Source organism: Schistocerca piceifrons, chromosome 2 (assembly GCF_021461385.2).
Source record: "Schistocerca piceifrons isolate TAMUIC-IGC-003096 chromosome 2, iqSchPice1.1, whole genome shotgun sequence".
NCBI lineage: Eukaryota > Metazoa > Arthropoda > Insecta > Orthoptera > Acrididae > Schistocerca > Schistocerca piceifrons.
In genome coordinates this window covers 804,719,278-804,741,994 of record NC_060139.1, presented here as the reverse complement: position 1 = coordinate 804,741,994, position 22,717 = coordinate 804,719,278, and the positions used below count along the sequence as shown (strand labels likewise).

Below are 22,717 nucleotides of genomic sequence, written 5' to 3'. Positions count from 1 at the left end.
AATCGTTTGTGCGAATCCCATAAGGCCTTGTTGCTCATTGCCGGTTATGAAAAAACTTTTCCAATGGAGGCCAAGCAATGGTATGGTATGCAGGTGGATGGTATTTTACATGCCTGACACAATGAAAGTAGCCACCAGACATATAAACATGAGGTTAGTAGAGACAGGGCACAAATGCAGACAGGAAAGAAAGTTCCCAGATATCCCAGTTATAAATACACTTTTTCCCATGTGAAAGTACAATTTTCCCTGGGCAACGGTACACTATACCCTAGTGAAAGTACAAAGCACTTTTTTCGGAATTAATTGACAATATACTCTCCATCATAGCTGTAAAATTTATCAGTTTTTTTTAATGGAGAAGGTATTGTACACTGGCATGGTCTAGGCGTAGCATCTTTGATTAGTAATCAAAATGTCCTCAGCCCCAGGTTCAAAACCTGCCACCGCTAAAATTTTTAAAAATAATCAGCACTGGCTGACGAAGACTTCTGGCATAGGAAGCCACCCTCATTCTTCTAATGACCTTGTCAAAGAGGGCGGAGGAGTGGACAGAAGCTTCAGGGTGCTGTTGTCCTAGGGGTGGGAAACTGCCCATGAAGGCAGAATAATCAGCAATGATCAACGGCACCAAGATGCAGAAGGCAATGGAAACCACTGCATTAATGACACATAATGTGTATCCACAGGACATGTGGCCTGCAGTGTCATGATGATCTCTCCATTGGGAAAAGATTCCAGACTACTCCACATTCAGACCTCCAGTAGGGGACTGCCAAGGGGGAGGTAATCATGGAAAAAAGATTGAATAATCAACAAAAGTATAAAGTTCTTTGAGCTGGGGCATTGAATATCAGTAGCCTGAATGTGATAGGGTAGCTAGTAAATCTGAAAAAGGAAATGCAAAGCCTCAATCTAGATATAATAAGGGTCAATAAAGTGAAATGGAAAGAAGACAAAGATTTCTGGTCGGATGAGTATAGGGTAATATAAACAGCAGCAGGAAATGGTATAACGGGCACAGGATTCTTATCAATAAGAAAGTAGGGCAAAGAGTGTGTTACAGTGAACAGTTCAGTCATAGGGTTGTTCTTGTCAGAATCGACAGCAAACCAATGACGACAACAATAGTTGAGTTATACATGCCGACGTCACAAGCTGAAAATGAAGAGAGAGCATATGAGGATGTTGAAAAGGTAATACAGTACTTAACAAGGGGGATGAAAATCTAGTAGTCATGGGGGACTGGAAAAGGCTACTGGAGAATATGGACTTGAGCCGAGGAATGAGATAAGAGAAAGACTAATTGAGTTCTTTAATAAATTTCAGCTAGTACTACTGAGTTCTCTGTTCAAGAATCACAAGAGGAGGAGGTATACTTGGGAAAGACCGGGTGATTTTAGTTAGATTATACCAGGGTCAGACACAGATACCGAAATCAGATACTGGACTGTAAGGCGTACCCAGGAGCAGATATAGACTCAGATCACAACGCAGTAGTGATGAAGAGTAGGCTGAAGTTCAAGAGATTAGTCAGAAAGAATCAATACGCAAAGAAGTGGGATACAGAAGTACTAAGGAATGATGAGACATGCTTGAAGTTGTCTAAGGTTATAGATACAGCAATAAGTAATAGCTCAGTAGCCAGTATATTTGAAGAGGAATGGACATATCTAAAAAGGGCCATCACAGAAGCTGGGAAGGAAAACATAGGTACAAAGAAGATAACTGCGAAGAAACCATGGGTAACAGAAGAAATACTTCAATTGATTGATGAAAGGAGGACGTACAAAAATGTTTAGGGAAATTCAGGAATACAGAAATACAAGTTGCTGAGGAATGAAATAAAAAGGAAGTACAAGAAAGCTAAGGCGAAATGGCCACATGAATAATGTGAAGAAATCGAAAAAGAAATGACTGTCTGAAGAACTGACTCAATATACAGGAAAAGTCAAAACAACCTACAGTGACATTAAAAGCAAGAGTGTTAACATTAAGAGTGCAATGGAAATCCCACTGTTAATTGCAGAAGTGAGAGCAAATAGGTGGAAAAAGAACATTGAAGGCCTCTATGACGGGGAAGATTTGTCTGACATGACAGAAGAAGAAACAGGAGTCGATTTAGAAGAGTTAGGGATCCAGTATTAGAGTCAGAATTTAAGAGAGCTTTGGATGACTTAAGATCAAATAAGGCAGAAAGGATAGATAATATTCCATCAGAATTTCTAAAATCATTGGAGGAAGTGGTAAGAAAACCGACTATTGACATTGGTGTGTAGAATGTATGAGTCTGGTGACTTACAGTCCGACTTACGGAAAAATATCATCCACATAATTCTGAAGACTGTAAGAACTGGAAAGAGTGAGAATTATCGCACAATCAGGTTCACAGCTCTTGCATTCAAGTTGCTGACAAGAATAATATATGTAAGAATGGAAAAGAAAATTGACGATGTATCCGAGTTTCACTTTAGAAAAGGTAGAGGCATCAGAGAGGCAATGCTGGAATTGTGGTTGATAATGCAAGCAATACTAAAGAAAAATCAAGATACATTCATAGGATCTTTTTGTGTGTGGGGGGGGATGTTAGGGCGCAAAACATCTAAGGTCATAAGTGCCCAGTAAAGAACTAGAGAATGCTGGGACCACAAGGGAAAAAAACTATTGCGAGATCCAATACACAAAGGAAGAAAAAACAAATCTAAAACATAAATATGTCATGGAAGAGTATCTAAAAGACGTCAACAAGAAACCATAGTCAACAGGTAGAAATTAAATCTCTTTTGCTACATTACCGCTTTTTAAAAAACTTAAAACGTGAGCCACAGCTCGCACGTGATCTGCTACAATGTCCGGCAAAGCGGGCGGCAGCCCAACCCTGAGACGTAAGTGGCTAAAATATTGGCAGAGGATCAGGAAATGTCTGACCGTTAACGGCTGGCTACAAAAAGGGCAGCTGGGTGCAGGGTCGCCACTCAACAAGTGGTGGTGACTAAAGTGGCAGTGCCCTATTCGCAAGCATTACTTCCTCACGGCGAGGCAGCCGGGAGGAAGTCTACCAGGCTGTTTGGAGAGGCTTGACTTATCTGAGTTTGTTCCCATGAAGGGAGCACCAATGGTTATGCCAAAGTGACGTGATACGCTGATAGAGAAAAGTACAAATATCTTGCGAGGGAACAGAGTAAGAGGCGGGTCGACCGAGATGGACGGCGGCCTTGGCTGCAGCATTATTCCAAGGCAAACCAACATGGCCTCCCATGAACATCACTTGGGCTGCCCCATCTGGGAACAAATTGAGGCAGTCCTGGATCCATTGAACGATGGGGTGGACTGGATCAGGATCATCTAGACTATGAAGAGCACTGAGGGAGTCAAGGCAGATCACACAGAGAGTGAGCTGGAGCCTATAGACATAGTGAACAGGCTGATAGAGGGCAAAAAGCTCTGCTGTAAAAATTGTGCACTGGTCGAGAAGCCGGTATTGAAACTTATCAGCGCCGATGACAAAAGCACAGCCAACGCCGTGGGCAGACTTTGAACCATCAGTGCACAAAAATATGCTATCGGTAAGTTGTGAGCGAAGCTCAAGAAATTTGCAGCAATAGGTCAGCTCAGGAATCGAATCCTTCGGGAACGAGCTGAGGTCAAAACGAACACAAATCTGTGTCTGAAGCCAAGGTAGTGAAGGGCTCTCCCCCATTCAGAAAGTGGCAGGAAGTGTGAACTGCAGCTGCTGAATCAGGTGACGAAAGTGGATGCTGGGAGGCTGCAGAGAAGAAAAGTACATCTCGTGCTGGCGGTCAAGAATGTCATAAAAAAAACAAAGAGTCAAAGGTAGGGTGGCCTGGCGCCGGTATTGCAGTGGTAGTTCACCGGGTCCTGCGTAGAGACTTAACAGGTCTAGTACAGAAGGTACCAGTGGTGAGACAGACCCCCCAACAGGTACCACTCAATATACCTTCACAGGATCTGTCTAATTGGAAAGAGAGTTCGACAATGCAAAATGATGCAAGATGTTCGAAATTCTGAGGAAAATAGGGGTAAGCTATAGGGATAGGTGGGTAATATACAATATGTACAAGAACCAGGAGGGAATTATAAGAGTGGATGACCAAGAAAGAAGCGCTCAGATTAGAAAGGTTGTAAGACAAGGATGTAGTCTTCCTCTCTTCTGTTCCATCTGTACATTGAAGACGCAATGATGGAAATAAAAGAAAGGTTCAGGAGTGGGATTAAAATTCAAGGTGAAAGGATATCAATGGTACAATTTGCTGATGACATTGCTGTCCTGAGTGAAAGTGAAGAAGAACTAAATGATATGCTGAATGGAATGAACAACCTAATGAGTACAGAATATGAATTGAGAGTAAATCGAAGGAAGACGAAAGTAGTGAGAAGTAGCAGAAATAAGAACCATGAGGACTGATGGTAACGAAGTAGATGCAGTTCCGGAATTCTGCTATGTAGGCAGCAAAATAACCAATGACGGATGGAGCAAGGAGGACATCAAAAACAGATGAGCACTGGTGAAAAGGACATTCATGGCCAAGAGAAGTCTACTGGTATCAAACATAGGCCTTAATTTGAGAAAGAAATTTCTGAGAATATACATTCGGAGCACAGCATTTCAGTGAAACATTGACTGTGGGTAAAACGGAACAGAAGAGAATCTAAGTATTTGAGATGTGGTGCTACAGACAAATGTCAAAATTTTGGTGGACTGATAAGGTAAGGAATGAGGAGGTTCTGGGCAAAATTAGAGAGGAAAGGAATGTCTGGAAAACATTGACAAGTAGACGGGACAGGGTGACAGGACATCTGTTAAGACATGAGGGAATGATATGGTAATAGAGGGAGCTGTAGAGGGCAAAAACTGTAGAGGAAGACAGAGATTGGAATATATCGAACAAATAGTTGAGGACATAGGTTGCATTTTGCATAGATATTCAATGCACAGCAACACTTATTTGTTTGCTCACTTTTCACTTATTTTTGAAGGATAATTATACTTTTTGCGATTGTTAGTTCATAATTTGTGATCTATGAAAGCACTAAAATAAGTATGAAAAGCTAACATTGAAACTTTGTCTTTTTTAGCTTGTGTTACCCAATAAGATATATCAAACACAAATGCACCAGTAAAATTTTAAATAACGGCATAAATGGCTGATCTTCTGGGCTCAAAATTTTTCTTAATGGCTGATCCTTGAATTGTTTTGAGTGAAAATGAAATGTTCCATGATTTAAAAAATTCATCACACATTCTCACATGTAACATAGTTCACTTTGTGTAAACAGAAATTTAATTTGAAAATAATGCTCCTAAAACCACCATTCACAATATTTTCCCACTGCTTGTTAGAAATGTACACAGCTGTGACATTGCGCTCACCGAAAGCAGTTCGTTGTTAAGAAGTGTTGCACAGACTTTGATATGCTTACCTGTCAGCAGACACTTGTGAGTGCACTGTGTTTTGATGTAGTGAATGGTGCATTTTCTTTGCAATTGAATTTTTGTTTTGATGTTATTCTCTCATTTACGTTTTATTGCTGCAGTATTATTCTGGAGTAGTGGACTACACTAAAATCCTTTGTTAGAGTAGAGTAGAGTAGAATCAAAATTATAAAAATTTAACTGGAAACTGAAACAATGAAAAATTCCCAGAATTTAAAAAAATATCCTGGGTTTCTCCCAGATTTTTCTAGGATGATAAAATTCCTGGGTTTTTCCTAGTTATCTTGGGGCGTATACACCCTGAGAGATTCATGCGTCTATGAAAAATCTCTCGTGAACCGTAGAACATCTATCACTATCATACCCTTAGTGAAAGATCTGGCAGGGAACCCAAGAAATTTCAGGTCCTACGTAAGACCGCTAAGTGTGTCTAAGGTTTCTATCCAGTCACCTGTTGCCCAGTTCGATGTGTCAATAGAAGATAGCAAAACGAAAGCCAAAGTTTTAAATTTCACAGTTAAGAAATTATTCATGCAGGAGAATTGTACAAAGATGCTGTCATTTGACGATTGAATAGACTCCTGTATGGAAAACACAGTAATACACATCCATGGCATAGAGAAACAGCTGAAAGTCACAAGGTCTGGATGGAGCCCCAGTTCAGTTTTTCAAAGATTACACTGTAGCACTGGCCCCTATCCTAGCTCGAGTTTATTGTGAATCTCTGTCAGTGCAAAGTCCCAAGTAACTGGAAAAAAGCAGAGGTGACTCCTGCGTATAAGAAGGGAAAAAGAACAGACCCACAAAATTACAGACCAATATCACTAACATAAGTTTGCTGCAGAATCCCTAAACACAATCTAAGATTGAATATAATAAATTTTCTTATACCCAAGAATCAGCATGGTTTTACAAAGTATTGCTCGTATGAAACTCAGCTTGCCCTTTTCTCACTAAGGATGAAGGGCAACAGGCAGATTCCGTATTTCTAGATTTTCAGAAAGTATTCGTCATGGTGCACCACTGCAGATTGTTAAAGAAGGTATGAGCATATGGAATAAGTTCACAGATATGCGAGTAGCTCAAAGACTTCTTATGTAAATGTAACCAGTATGTTGTCCATGATAGCGAGTGTTCATCAGAAACAAGGGTATCGTCAGCAGTGCCTCAGGGATGTGTGATAGGACTACTATTATTTTCTACATACATAAATGATTTGGTGGACAGGGTGGGCAGCAATCTGTGGTTGTTTCTTGATGATGCTGTGACGTATGACAAGGTGTTGAAGTTGAGTGACTGTAGGATGATACGAGATAACTTAACCAAATTTCTAGTTGGTGTGATGAATGGCAGCTAGCTGCATATGCAGAAAAGTATACGTTAATGTGGATAAGTAAGGAGGAAAAAACTATAATGTTTGGGTACAGCATTAGTTGTGTCCTGCTTGACACAGTCACGTTATTAAAACATCTGGGTGTAACACTGCAAAATGTTATGAAATTGGACGAGCACAAGACGACTGTGGTAGGGAAGGTAAATGATTGACTTCAGTTTATTGGGAGAATTCTAGGAAAGTGTGGTTCATCTGTACAGGATGACCACATATAGGATGCTAGTGTGACCTATTCTTGAGTACTGCTGAGTGCTTGGGATCCATAACACGTCAGATTAAAGGAAGACATCAAAGTAATTCAGAGGCAGGCTGCTAGATTCATTACTAGTAGATTCGAATGACACGCAAGTGTTACAGACACGCTTCAGAAACTCAAATGGGACTCCCTGGAAGGAAAGCAACATTCCTTTTGAGGAACACTATTGAGAAAATTTAGAAAACAGGCATTTAAAGCTGACAGCAGGACGAATCTTCTGCCTGCAACATACATTGTGCATAAGGTTCACAAAAGATAAGATACTTGAAATTACGGCTCATATGGAGGCAAACACACTGTCGTTTTCTCCCTCACTCTGTTTGTGCATGGAACAGGAAAAGAAATGATTAGCAGTGATATGGGGTACCCTCCTCCAAGTGCTATAAAGTGGTCTGCATTATGTAGATGTAGATTTAGATGTAGCTGTAGAAATGAGAATTACAAATTGAAATAATTGAATATTTTTAATGGACCTGATTCTTTGCACAGCACAGTGAAGAAGTCTGCCATAAAGAGTCTATGACACAGAATGTTGCAATGAGTTCAACAATGCAGCACAGTGCATACTAAGCTTCACAAGAGGAATGCTGTAACACGAGTTGAACGGGTACACTGCGCACATCTTTTATTTGGTCTGTACCACATCACCCTGCCCCGATACACAATGGATCACTTTCACATACACACTCCTGTGATTTGCTTCTTGGCGAAACAAGCGCTGTATCATTTGAGAGATACAGAGGTGGGCGAGCGTGTCAGGACTTAGCCCAGTTCACTGCTACTAGTGCCATATCATCATAATGCGCATGTGTATAGCATACACAGTATTGTGCCATAATCTAAGGGTGAAATTAAAAATTAAAGTTGCTTTTCCAAACTCTGTCAACATACACTTCAGTATATTAATGTTTAAATTGTTAAATCTCAGAGTGATCAGATAAATATGTTTCCCTAAATACATTGTTTTAAATAAAAAACAAGTAGTGCTAAATAATAAAGCTAGAAAGCCAAAAGTTTGTCAGAATGTACAAATGCATGTCAAAATAAACCGTTACAAGTTTTAACTTGATCGGATATTTTGGATCGAAATCCACATTTTTTTGAAAAATTGAAGGTGCTAAATATTAAACTTAGGAAGATGAAAATTGGTATGAAACTTTAGTTCAATATAAAAACATTTACTATGTGACCTCATTAAACGACATCTAACAGTTTTCAAGTAATTTACTGAAAACTAAATTTGGAACACAAACATCATAGATTAAGTATCATTTATATCACTGATACAAAGTTTTGATTACAGCACCTGATGAAACCAACTAAATAATGAAGCTATAACAAGTTTCAAGACTTTGATGCAATTACCAACCAATACCAGATCTCTTAAAGATGTAGTTCAGAGGTCATGTTCTACTGTCAGTTCCATTCTAAAAATTCTAGCCGGCCAAGCCTTATATGCAGTCACGCTAAAACTTTTTCTGTGATTAAAGCTAACTTAACTCGATTCATATAAAAATTATGAAGATTCTAATTTGATTGATGACAGTTTTAAAATAATACATATCTGAAAAAGGGGCCATTTAGAGGCTGCTATCGCAGCATAGAGTAGATGACAGCAGGTGTTCCCTTTGGCTGTCCGCTGCGCCCATACATAAACATGGTCGGGGAGGCAGTGACTTCACTTCACTTCACTTCACTTCACTTCACACCCAGCTATCAATTGCATCAGTCAAAAGGCAGCTTACGTCCTGCCTTGGGTGATGTCACATCCAGGCTGCAACTAAATGTCTGAAACTTCCTAGCAGATTAAAACTGTGTGCAGGACTGAGACTCAAACCGGGACCTTTGCCTTTCACGGGCAAGTGCTCTACCATCTGAGCTACCCAAGCACGACTCATGCCCCGTCCTCACAGCTTTTGACTGTCTGTCCGCCACACAATTTTAATCTGCCAGGAAGTTTCATATCAGTGCACACACTGCTGCAGAGTGAAAATCTCATTCTGGGAACATCCCCCAGGTTGTGGCTAAGCCATATCTCCGCAATATCCTTTCTTTCAGGAGTGCTAGTTTGGAAAGGTTCGCAGGAGAGCTTCTGTAAAGTTTGGTAGGTAGGAGACGAGATACTGGCAGAAGTAAAGCTGTGAGGATGGGGTTTGAGTCGTGCTTGGGTAGCTCAGATGGTAGACCACTTGCCCGCGAAAGGCAAAGATCCCGAGTTTGAGTCTCAGTCCGGCACACAGTTTTAATCTGCCAGGAAGCTTCATATCAGTGCACACTCCGCTGCAGAGTGAAAATCTCATTCTGGGAACTAAATGCCTGTTTTTGGTACAAATAGGAAGTGTACTCTTGTGGACTGCACACCACCCTGGAATGCTTCAATTTCATGGAAGTAACTGTTCGGGTGCTGCCCGTACTGTTTACAAAACCACGTGGCAAGTGGTGACATTATTTTCCACTATTGTGGTGAGCAATTAACTTTGACTATCATAAGTCAGGGCAAAAGACCATTTAATGGGAACTTACCACAGAGGTCGTCTTTGAACTGCTCATAGTGCTGTTTATAATAGAGACATCATCATCACCACCATCATCATCAAGAATATCACTATTTTGTGCGTGTGAAATATTCTTAATTATAATTGAATTAGTTAGAACTTAAAACTTTTATTTGTAATTATAGTTCCTGATCCTGCTGAGCAAACAGATAGTAGAGACATTTCTTTCAGTGAACAAAAGAAGAATGTGGACTTGCAGATTGGAAACTTTTTGCATCACTTTCTGGCTGACCACAAAAATTGTTTTCAGACCCTCGTAAAACATGGCAAATATTCCTAAATTTCGTATTTTTCTCATACTGCTATCCACCCCCCACCCCGCAGCTTACAATATTTACATTGGTTGTAAACATACTACTTACATCACAATGTGCTCTCATCATTGCAATGAGATGTCAGTCCAAACACCAATTCAATATGAAAAACTTAACATTCATTCCTCCGGACAACTTTCTTGCCTTGTGTTACTTACATTGTGTAAGTTATATGAAAGTGATGATATTCAGTTATTTAACATTGTTCTCTGAAAATTATTCATGGCCAGCAAACAAATTTCATTATGGCACACAAGTTGTCTGGCCACAGATACAAAATGCTGCCTGTGTGAAGCTGAGCCGGGTTACTGGTATTTGACATAAATTTCAGCTTTCTATCTCCACCCCTTCCTGAAAAAATGGAGTCTCAACAGATGAACAACAAATTGATCCTGTAACGTTCTGTTTTTCTGGCTGAGGTACAGAACAATAAAAATAATGTCCTTCAAAGGGAAATTACCAGTTTACTCAAAAATAGTATTAGATGAACAATCAACTGACTAGGTGTCCGATTTTCAGGTGTTGCAATATCAGCTATGAATATCAAAATGATGTGACTAATAAATTAAATAAATTTTTAGATCATATATGACACAATACACAGAAGTAGCAAGACAAATAATAATACACAATCAAAATTTTATGAAATAATGGCTAATGTGAATCTTCGACATTAACTAAGGAAAAGAAGAAAATAGTTGGCTGAAATGAAATTTTCTAACGAATTTTCAATATATAGCCTCCTCTCATGCCAATAATGTGCCCTTTTTCAAACTCACTTATTTGATGGTACAATTTGTGCATACATGTGCGAGGTATCTTGCATGTCTGCTCAAGTCACGCTGATCCATTAACTTCGCTTTATAGCGACAACAAGAACTGCAAGCACAATTTACTGATAGGTGGTGGTGTGTCAAAATATCGATTTTTACCTTGAACCCGTGGGCTGGCAAGGTTCAAATGCTAAACATTTCTGCAGAACACCTTAATTTACATGCCCTGTGAATATGAACATCCTCTCTTTAGTTATTCAAGGTGTTCTGTTTTTTCTGAACATGAGAGCATAAAAATATTTTCAAACAATGAAAACTATAGGTTGGAATATCAACAATGTAATGAAAAAGATAGATTGCTACTCACCATAAAGACACATTGAGTTACCGACAGGCACAATGAAAAGAATATAACACATTAAGGTTTCGGACTAAACTTCTTCAGGAAAGGAAAAGGCCGTTGCCATTCCGGTATAAGCTGCCAGAGATGGCAGTCAGGCGTGCATGAGATACACTTGCCTGTGCGAATGAATGTGTGCACTTTTCTTTTTCAGAAGAAGGCTTTGGGTGAAAGCTAAATGTATAACAGTCTTTTCATTGCGCCTGTCTGCAACTCAAAGAGCCATCTTTACAGTGAGTAGCAATCTGTCTTTTTCATTATATATATTTCCATATCCATGAAACACACGTATCAACTTGGAAGCTGATACATTTAAAACTATTTTGAAATAGTAAGTGACAATTCAAGTTTGATCAAGAAATAAAAAAGTTTTTACTAAGAGTTTCCTCATCTGTTATTCATTAATTACACCTACTTTTATATTATACTCTTATATATTTACTAAAACATTCTCCCACTTTTGGGGTTGTTTATTTAGTTGGATCCTATAGCCTATCCCTTTCAAGATGATTTAAATTGTGTGTAGGGTGTGATGAGGCAGCATCTGAGTTGTCATATTATATGGCCTAATAAATTATGAGACAGAATTGCTAGCCATCTACAGAAGGGGAGATACTTAATACTGTTGATAGATACAAATAAAAGTGATGATACTACCCCAGCTATCAGAATTATTGGTTCCTTACTCTGGGTGGGGAGAGGGGTGGGTTGCAAAAGGTTAAAAAGGAGTGGCAGATCCAACACACATCTGTAGTGAGGATAAGACTGGTCTGTCGTCATACTTATTGTCTGATGGCAATTACTGGCCAGAAAAGCTGTCTTATAAGTCATTAATTGTCTCAACTGAATTTTCTTTTGAAACGATATTATATAGTCTTGTTGTTGAGGTAACATTACTTTCATGAACTCACAGTGAACTGAAATTGTCACATATTAACTGCTGTCATTGCATTTGTGAGGTGCTAGTACTTCCTAATTAGTTCATTCATTTGACTGATTATTACAACTGATGTACTTTAGAAAAGGAGAGTGTAGTTGCTGTAACTCTCAATGAACCAAATATTTATTGAATTCATTTATTTGTGACAAATGCGATGCTTAAAAGTATATTTGTTTTTGAAACAAAAATTCGTGGTCACTCTTTCATAGTAAATCAAATTAATGAGAAGTGTATAGTTTGGGCTGTTCGTCCAGCATTTTACAGAAGTATTCTTCTTCAGTCTAGGAGTATGTGTACAGCCTCTCATCTGAATGGCACTGCAGGACAAACCTTTGTCCTCCTCTGCTCTGGCACAACAGTGGAAAAGTGTAACACAGCATACACTATCAGGGCTGACAGTCCATCACCATTTATTACGGCATGGTTTAGGTGTGCATCGTTGACTTCTCTGCCTACTTTGACGAATGTAAGGAAACATGCTAGACAGCAATGGTGTGAGGAATGACGTCACTGAAGGCACGAATGGTATCAGACAGTGTTTTCAGACAAATCCAGGTTCTGTTTGTTTGAAAATGATGGCCCCATTTCGGTTTGCTGCAGACACGAGGAGAGACATCACAGTGACTGAATTCACACAGCACATACACCATCAACTCAAGGCCTTAACTGGGTACAGCCACAAATCACAGTTGGTGCATGTCTAGGGCACTGTGACCAGTGTGACCTACGTGAATGACATACTGCAACCCATAGCCATATCCTTTCTGCAAATCACCCCAAACCAGACAGCAAGACAATGCACAACCACATATTGCTGCAGAAACATGTCTCTTCTTGGTGTCACAGGATGCCAGCCTTTTACCCTGGTCTGCCAGATCACCAGACTTGTCGCCAATCGAAAATATATGGAAGGTGGTGAAATGATGGGAGTAGTGCTGTGACCCAATGCCAAACACTACAGATGAACTTTGGAACCAGATGAATGCAGCAAGAATGGTTGCACCACAGGATGCCACTTTCACCTTATAAGCACCGATGCCAGCACACAAGGAACAAGCTATCAGGGCCCATGGCAGAACCTGTGCTTACTATGCAATGGGACACACGCTGAACCAAGGTGACTGAAATGTTAATCATTTCTGCAGAACATACTAACGTATAGGTCCTGTGAATATGAATGAATGTCCTTTCTCTAGTCATTCAAAGTGTTCTGCTTTTTCTGAACATGAGTGTATTTTGGTCAGTATATAACGGCATAGATCTTTGTTTACAAAATTTAATTAAAATTTACACAGCTCTATAAAAAAAACCACTGATTAAGCATTTTCAAACATATGAAAATATTTCAGAAAGCCAAGCCGACTACAATAAAAGGTATGGTAAACAGACCAGTAGCTTAAAAGCCTCTATGTAAGATATATGTCCAATTCCACTCCCTTCAATACAATTATACAGAACTGCGCTTACATTAATAATTACTTTGGGCAATATACACCTCAGCAAGACTAATAAATATGTCAAGAATGTCAGAGCATTTATCATGGTACAGTATCAAAAAATTTCCCTCCCACATTTTAGAAACATATGCCAGTCTCTTTCAATAACACCTTCAATAGCAACAGGCCCACCATGACACAAAGATTTAACAGTGCTTTCCAAACCGCTTTCTGACTTAATTATTAACAGGGAGAAGGTCCATCTTGATGAAGGTTATTGCCATGCACTCAAGACTAGTATGCCATCACTGATCTATGAATGGCATTCAATCAGTAATGCAACACTTTTTTTTTTCTGAAAGCAGGCTGGTCTTACTCAGGATTGCAGTACACCATATTATTCCCCACTCTTTCAGCTACAAAACACTATTTTTCCACATAATCTCCATTCAATGTGACAGCCTTACGCCACATTATTGGGAGGACCTGTATGCCCACTTTGTACCAATCTACTGGTCGATGTCCGAGCCAGCATCTTGCTACATCATCAGTAACTTCCCCATCATCAGCCTCATAACGTGCACCAAACAATTCACACAGATGGTCCTTCATTGCTCTTTATAGTCTTCTGTTAGGCAGCAAGGAACCCAATAGGCATACATCTTTGAGTACCTCTCAACTAGTGGACAATTGTGTCAGCACTACCAACAGAGATGTCCAGTTGTGTGATGAGGTGTTTCATTGTGATTCTTCAATCAACTCAAATGAGAGTATCTGCATATTGCAACATTGCTGGAGTCACAGCTGTGTGTGGACACCTGGAACAAACAGGAGATCAGGCAGGTTTGCGGGACCTTGTCGTGATGGTGACAGCCTTCTCGCCCAATGACTCCCCTCACTTTTGTTCACTGCCAGAATGGTAGACTCCCATAAACATTTTGGAAGTGTCTATGAATATCTGTGATGCTCTGGTTTTCTGCCAAAAGAAACTCAACGACAGCTCTCTGTTTGGGATGCACCTATGTAACAAATGCCATCTTCAAGGCTATGTATAGCGCCACCACCTATCTGAACTTTATGGAACTATATGGGCTAGAGTGAGTATATTCCACAATGTCCCACAACAAATTCCACTTTTTTTTTTTCAATCGAAATTGGCCAAAACAAAAAAAAGTGTTGCATTATTTGCTGGATGCCCTTCGTAATATTCCACCTATTGTATGTTTAACCCAATGCAAAGAATGTCCCACAGTTCCACTTCCATCAGCTATACTGGTCCTACAACTTCAAATACAAACAGTTATGTAGTGAAGTCAAAGTGGAAACACGTATGTGATCAATGGCTGAACATTTAACAAAAGTTAAAGAACGTTTACATTATCAGTAAAGTTATGAGTGCTAGCATATGCTGCAGAGGAGCAGTCACATTTGCAGGACGAAAAAATAATAAAAAAAAAAAAATGTAAACAGTAGTAAAAATGTAAGCAGCGGTCATACATAATCAAGCTGGATCATTAACAACTGTTTTTGAATCATCACAATGAAACACAAGGTAAAAACATAATCCTTGTACAAGTACACCAGATTTCACACAAAAAAGTACCACATACAACAATGCAGCACATAAAGTAGACTGATGCAGATGGCTCATCATAGCATGGCGATAAGAACAGTCTTCTATACCTTTCCCATGAATGTTGTTGCAAAGTTATGCATTTATGGGAATAGTTTTAACTATTCACTTTACACATCTGGTGATGGAAGACAGCTTTCTGAAACATGTAGTGCAGTGAACAACTGATTTACAATGGCAGAGGATGAACAATTTCTTTATCACTGCTTATTTCCATGCAGTCATGATCATTATCATTCCAGCCTTTCAAAACTGGTACACTGATAAAGAAATTCTATTTTCTTTTGTCTCCTACAAAAGTGCTTCCCTTGAATAAAAATAAAACTGTGAAACAAGAGTACTGGTCTTCCAGTTTCCAGAGTAGCAGCCTCTTAATAGAAACTACTAATAGAAAAGATCCACATGTTCAGGCCCTTATAATATTTCCATTCCTTAAGTATTAGTAGCATGAAATTTTCAAAACAGCATAAATATCTTTCATATCACCAACTATGTACTGTGGCAGTGGTCCCTAAATGTAAAACAGGTGATTAATTGACAGCATTATCATTTAACTGCCTATCCATTTCAAAATGATAAAATTGCTTCTGCGCAAATAAATTTCATACGCAGGCTGCACAAATAAATTTCATACATAGGTCACATTACAACAGTCAAGTTCTACATCTAATGCCTATAAACATTTTGTTCACATACAGCTGACTGATAAGACACAAATATGAATTGTTTTTTTCCCTCCTGTCTTTCCATGCCTCACATAACAGGCTTTAACAATAGGATTTAAAAAAAGAAATGACACTGAATATACGTACATCATTCCTAATGACTTCACGGCTATCTCCCAAGAGGTCCATAAGTCTGGATACACCCATAGGGCTCACCAAAATAATGTCTTGGATCTCCTTTGGCCTGAAATTGAAATTTTTAGTAATTACACAACATTCAAATCAGAAGCTAACACACTAAAAGGAGGCTCTTATACCAAAAATACCATTTCAACAATTTAAATTATATTTACATTATGTTACATGTTTTATGTCTGTCAAATTCTTCATGAGAAGTCAGATAAAAGTCTTAACCATATCAGAAAGAACATTCAATTGAGGAAACAAATTCCAGGGAACAGAATGTCTGGTCTTTACATGCCTCAGTGAGGGGAAATTCCAATTACTGCTACGAGAAACCTTAAAAAGTAGAAGGAGAGAAAAAGTATTCCTAGCTTTTCAAACTTCTATGTCCTTCCTCAGATACAAAAAGAGGGATTGGTCAGAAAGGATTTGAAAGGAGGTACACATCACTCAGATCATAGGTTGACAGGGCCCCACCTGTCATCTTCCTTAAAGCATACGGTATTGATACAAGGAAAAACAGTAGGAGAACATGGACTGACCGAAAGAAATGAAAACTGCCTGGTAGGGCGTAATTTACTCATGGCTGACACATAGTATAAGAATCGTGAATGAAGGTATGTGGAAGAGACCTGGGGATCCCAGAAGGCTTCAGATTCTGCATCTACACATACATGAATACTTCACAATTCACACTTAAGTGTCTGACATAGGGTTCATCGAACCACTTGCACACTATTTTTCTACTGTTTTACTCTGAAACAACTTGTGTGAAAAGTGAACACTTCAATCTTTCCAGGTGAGCTCTTATTTTACTACGATAACCACTCCTCCTCGTGTACGTGGGCATCAATAAAAGATTTTTGCATTTGGAGGAGAAAGTCCATGATTGAATTTTCATAAAGAGATCTCACCAGAACGAAAAATGACTGTTTTGATGATTGCCATTAGAACTCGCATATCATATCCGCAGTACACTATCCCCTATTTCACCATAATACAGAATGAGTTACCCTTCTTTGAACTCTTCCAGTGTCCTTGGTAAATCTTATCTGGTAAAGGTCCCTTACCACACAGCAGATGATGGACAAGCATAGTGTAGGCAGTCTCTTTAATGTTCGTTGCATCTAGTAAGTGTTCTGCAAATAAAAGACAGCCTTTGGTTCGCCTTCCTCACAACATTCTATTTGATTGTTCCAATTTGATTAGTTCGTAGTTGTCATCCCCAGGTATTTAATTCAGTTGACAGCCTTCAGATTTGTGTAATTTATTGTATAACCCAAATTTAACAAATACATTTTAGTACTCACGTGGATGACAACAATTTTTCCATTATTTAGGGCCAATATCCACTTTTCACGCCACACAAATACTTTGTCTAAATCATTTTGTAATTGGTTTTGATCTTCTGATGACTACTGGGTCATAAATGACAGTATCACTTGCAAAGAATCTAAGTGGCTCCCCAGATTCTCTCTTAAATTATGTATACAGATTAGAAACTGCAGAGGGCCTGTAACAATTCCTTGAGGAATGCCAAATATCACTCCTGTTTTACGCAATGTCTTTCCATTAATTACTACAAACTGTCACCTTTCTCACAGAAAATCCAAATCCAGTTGTATAACTGAGATGATAATCCATACTGCCATTGATTATATAATCAATATTAATTATGTAATAGCAATACAAAGCCAGATTTTAAATTATAATACATTTTCAGGGATAGATGTGGACTTTGACTGTAATTTATTTGTTATGAACTGCTGTAACTAAAGAAACTGGAAAAGGTAGGAAACTAAATAGATGGGACCTGGATAAACTGAAGGAAACAGAGGTTCTTGATAATCTTGGAAGGAGCATTCAGCAATGTTGGACTGAAACAGGGGAAGGAATAAAACAAAAATGTATGGGCAGCTTTGAGAGATGAATAAGGAAGGGAGCAGAGGAACACATAACTAAACAGACAAGGCCTTGGATAACTTAGGAGATATTTAATTTCACTGATGAAAGGAGAAAATGTAAAAATGCAGCAAACCGATGCTGGATGAAGATGTTCGTATGGGCAAACGACAGCAAAGTCTTCAGCACCTGCGAGACAACAGATTGAGACGAGTGTCGGTAAAATACACAAAACAGGAAGATAAAACAGCACGTATAACACAGGTAACAAAAGTTGGAAAACTATTTGCCTGCACGGAACAAATTATTGTGTCAGTAGTAAACCATTAATTACACAGGACAAAAGTGGTACAAGGAGCAAAAACAATATTGTAGATGGATGTGGCTGGCTGAGTACAAGAAAAAGAGGAGGAGCCAGCCACTCTGCAACACACTAAAACCTCTGGGGTGGGGGTAGGGTGGGGTGGGAAGTGGGAGACAGGAGGCAGGGAGAGGGAAAGGGCCTGGGGGTGGGTGGCTAGTGGCTCACAGGGATGCCTCCCTGTTTGCCTGTTTGCCAGCTAGGGATGTGCAAGGGAAGTGTGGCGGGTACACAGGTTGGTACGATGTAGTGGCCGGTGGGAAATGGCATGCATTGAAGGCAATGTGGGGAAATGAATTGAGAGGGGGTGACACGATGGAGGAAGGGAAAACTGTTGGGTGGATGGCGTAGGGAATTTCTTTCTCATATTATGGCCTTGTTTGCAACTACTAGATATCTTTTGGCAAAGAATGCTCTCTTTACCCATGTTAGTCTACTTCTAATGTCTTCCTTGCTTCATTTGCCACATGTTATTTTGTTTCATCCTCTATTTCGATTTTTTTTTCTATTTTTAATTTCTAATCTCATTTCTGCCTCTGACCACTCCCACCCTCTCAATCTGTCCTAAGTGTATGACCACTCAGTAGTGAAGATAAGTAAAGTATAGCAAGTTTGCAGCATATGCATATGAACAAGTAATGATGAATAAGAGTGAATTTTTATGCATTTATCATCAGAGATAAAGAATAATAGCAAAATTAACTATGACTTAATAGAAACTCAAAGGCTGCTAACATTGCATAGATCTGTCAGTGGCAAAAGATGCCCAAGGAGCGTTGTTCCAACACATATTAAATGCAGCTGAGTCAAAATACAGTTTGATGTGTTTTTACACCAATTGTGGTATGCTCTTTAACGCTGTTGAGTCAGATCAGTTCATTTTGTATTCTTTCCCATAGTAATTTACTCCTGAAAAACATGAATCGGATCAATCATACTATGTGTATCACAGTCGACAGTTCGAAACCTATTACGTTCAGGACATGTTTCCCAGACTGCTTTATTGGTCCACTCTTTCATTGGCTGTTCCCGGTGTTTTCATCTTTTAACTCATAGTGTAGTGTTGATTGTGTTACTGTGCACTTACGAACACCATGGAGGGTCATTTACCCATGGGTGAGTGATAGAAGCCAGATACAATGAAAATTAGAACTGCAAAAACTAAATATAGCTTGAAGAGGAAGCTCAGTAAGTAAAAAACCTGATGTATTTTATGAGGGTTGACTGAAAAGTAATGCCTCCACCTTTGTAATTCTTCAACAGTTGGCTGCACTGGTATGCAGCAGGTACTGGCATGTTCTGTAGCCTCTTCTGTACTGCTCCAGTTTGCAGGAAGCCTTAGCGTTGAATGGTTGTGTTGTCACAGTGTAAAGTATGGAACCGTGTGCAGACAGTCAGTCAATGCGATTTAAGCAAAGTGCAGTCGTTGAATTCTAGACAGGAGAAGGTGTGACCCAACAGGGAACGAAAGCAGTTTATGGTGATAATGTTGTTGTGAGTACTGTGCCTCTTCATTCTTGTAACCTGAGAGGAGTTCCTGGCAAATTGCAAGCCTCTGCACTTTCATTTCAGGAGTCAGCATCCAGGGTACCCATCGTGCACATATCTTCCAATAGCCAAGCAAAGCAATAATGTGAGCCACACGTTCTTTTGAAATGCCGATCATGCTTGCAAATTCTCTCTGAGTGATACGACGATTGTCCTGAATCAATCTGTCAACATTTTGCTTGTGAAACTCTGTGGTCGCTATCAAAGGATGTCCAACACTGTTTGTCACACTGGTCAGATGTTCCCACCTCAACATCTTTAAACTTACTCGCCCAACAATGCACAGTACTCACATCAACACAATCATCATAAACTGCGTTCATTCTCTGATGAATCTCCTTTGGGGTGACACCTGCTCCTGTCAAGAATTCAATGAGTGCACTTTGCGCAAATCACACTGACCGACCATCTGTGCAGGGTTCCATACTTTACACTGTAACAACACAAGTGTCTAATACCAAGGCTTCCCGCCAACTGGAGCTGTAGAGAAAGGCTACAGAACAAGCCAGTACCTGCTACAAACCAATGCTGCCAACTGTTGAGTTACAAAGGTGGAGGCATTACTTTTCAGTCAGCCCTCATATGAATGATCATTTATAGTAAAATTTGTAATATTGGTGCATGCGGGAAAGATTACATAAATGCATATTTTTATACTCTGAGCTTTACTATCTCTAGTTATGACATGAGGTAATGTATTTAGTTTTAGGTAATTCAATCCAGATCCACATTTAAGGAATTTTTAGCTGCCTTGTAATAAAACGAAGACAGAATCAAGTAGTGAACCATCCCAGTATTCTATCTGGTGAACGCAAAGAATAAAGTTTACAGCACACCAAACCTAGTGGAACAAGATCACAGACTCAGTTACATGATGAAAGCTATGCCTCCAAATTTTGGATGTTAAAATTGGCGGTAAAACAAAACTAATCTGCTGAAAATTCTTTTAAAAGTTATTTGGGGTAAGCCAAACCAGGATTTATAACATATCAAATGCTTTTAAGAATGATGGCGGCGTTAGAGAGAAGAGAGGCAACAGTAGAAAGAGTGCTCAGTTTGTTGCAAGAAGAGAAAAGATGACCGCACTTACTTCTTGGTTACGAGCATGGGAATCACATTACAGTAGGAAAAAAACGACAGAGGCTGTATCTTCCCGCTGAATTAAACATAAACAGACTCTTCAAGATGTACAACGCCTGTGTTCCTCTGGTCTTTAAAGTGATAAAATGGTTCCTCCAGAACATTTTCTGCACACAGTTCAATATAGAGTTTAGGACATCATCCACCGATGCTTTTAGTTACTAGGCTCAAACGCTCTTCCAGATTTAAATGTGAACACACCATACTGTTCCAAACAAATATCATTTTACACATTGTGTGTTATTGATGTCAGTATTCAGAACCCAAAATTTTATGCTTGGGATGAGACTGAGGATGGAAGAGGAGTAATGGGGTGCCCTCTGGCATTATCTCATTTCTAGATGAGGTAAAGTTCGATAATTCAATCACCTGCATCCAGTTCTTTGCAGACAGATGCAGTGGGCAAAACAAAAACATGCATATCATTCATACTCTAGTTTACTGGCTTCAAAACAAAGCAGCTGCTAAATTTTCAATGATTACAGTATTTCTTCCTGTGAGAGGACATTTATTTTTACCAGTGACAGAGTTTTTGGCATTTTAGAAAAGTCTCTTCATAAATGCTCAGACATCATTAACATCTGAGAAATACCTAGAGATTTATCAGGCTGTGATAACTGTAAAATTTGGCAAAGAATGTTTTGTAAGGAAGTAGAAGATGCTTGCCAAGAATTTTAAGAAATAGGAAGGGATAGAAGAACAAAGAAAGGTCAGAATAAAGATGGCATTGACGAGCAGATTCAATGACCCCTCAAAGCAATTCACAACCCTTCTGAAATGAGGCACAAAGACTGATCAGGTATATGGGCCTCACATAACAGATAAACGGAGGGTATTAACCAAAACAAAGAAACTGGATTTGGACAACCTGTTGAAAACAAGATTTGGAGACAACTGGAAAGAGGTTGATAGATTGCAGTTTTATGTTTTGGCACTAAATATCGATACAACATTAGCTGAAACTGGTAGGCCAACTCATGAGGACAAAGACTGTGGTTGTTTGCACACAAAAGAAGTGCAAGATTTTAACACATCAATCGACCATCAACAACATGTTAACAATTTTGTTATGTCAGAAGGTGTCTCCAACAAAGTCAACTAAAAATAAAATTTATGTTTCAAATGATATTATATGAAAACATGGTGGATCAATTTTTTTTTCAGTGAACTGGTTCAAAATATATTAAGTGCAATTTAAAAATTAAAACTGCACTTTCATGCATTGGCAAACTACCTCAGTCATGACTAATTCTGGAACATAATCTGAATAACTAGGTTTTGGCATCAAGAATTTTGACATACTTCATTTGGTTACCAAGTGAAACATTTTTTTCGCTTCTTGTAAAATTATGATCTGTGCACTTAATACTATTTGAAACACTGCTCTTTACTTTTTGTTCTCTTTGATTTTGTCAATTTCTAATTGTTTGAAAGAGCTGTGCTTGTTAATAAACAAAATAATTTTCCAACAAATTTCTCTTTATTGTACTTGATGTAGAGAGATGAATAGAATTGTCTTCCCCTTTGAGCAACTAAGATTAACTGAAGGTTTTATTTTCACTATCATCTTGTTTGCTCCGTATTTCTAACAGTTATTCCATCACATTGGTCAACCAGACATTTTTCCTTAAAAAAACCCACAGCATTATTATAACATAATGTTAATAAAAACTTTCTATATCTGCATGCCAATTCTCTTGCAAACAAAGTTGAGAAGTCGTCTTAAAATGTGCACCTGCTTGCACAATGATTGAATTACATCA

General features: G+C 38.9%; 1 protein-coding gene across 3 annotated transcripts in view; it reads right to left on the bottom strand.

Annotated features, from left to right (window-relative positions):
- Positions 1-22,717, bottom strand: part of LOC124776650 (general vesicular transport factor p115) — a 223,626-nt gene that overhangs the window by 132,920 nt on the left and 67,989 nt on the right. For all 3 annotated transcript variants that reach the window (XM_047251738.1, XM_047251739.1, XM_047251740.1), the window contains one exon: positions 15,968-16,064. In XM_047251738.1, the coding sequence (XP_047107694.1) occupies positions 15,968-16,064 (97 nt within the window). The remainder of the gene's footprint in view (positions 1-15,967; positions 16,065-22,717) is intronic.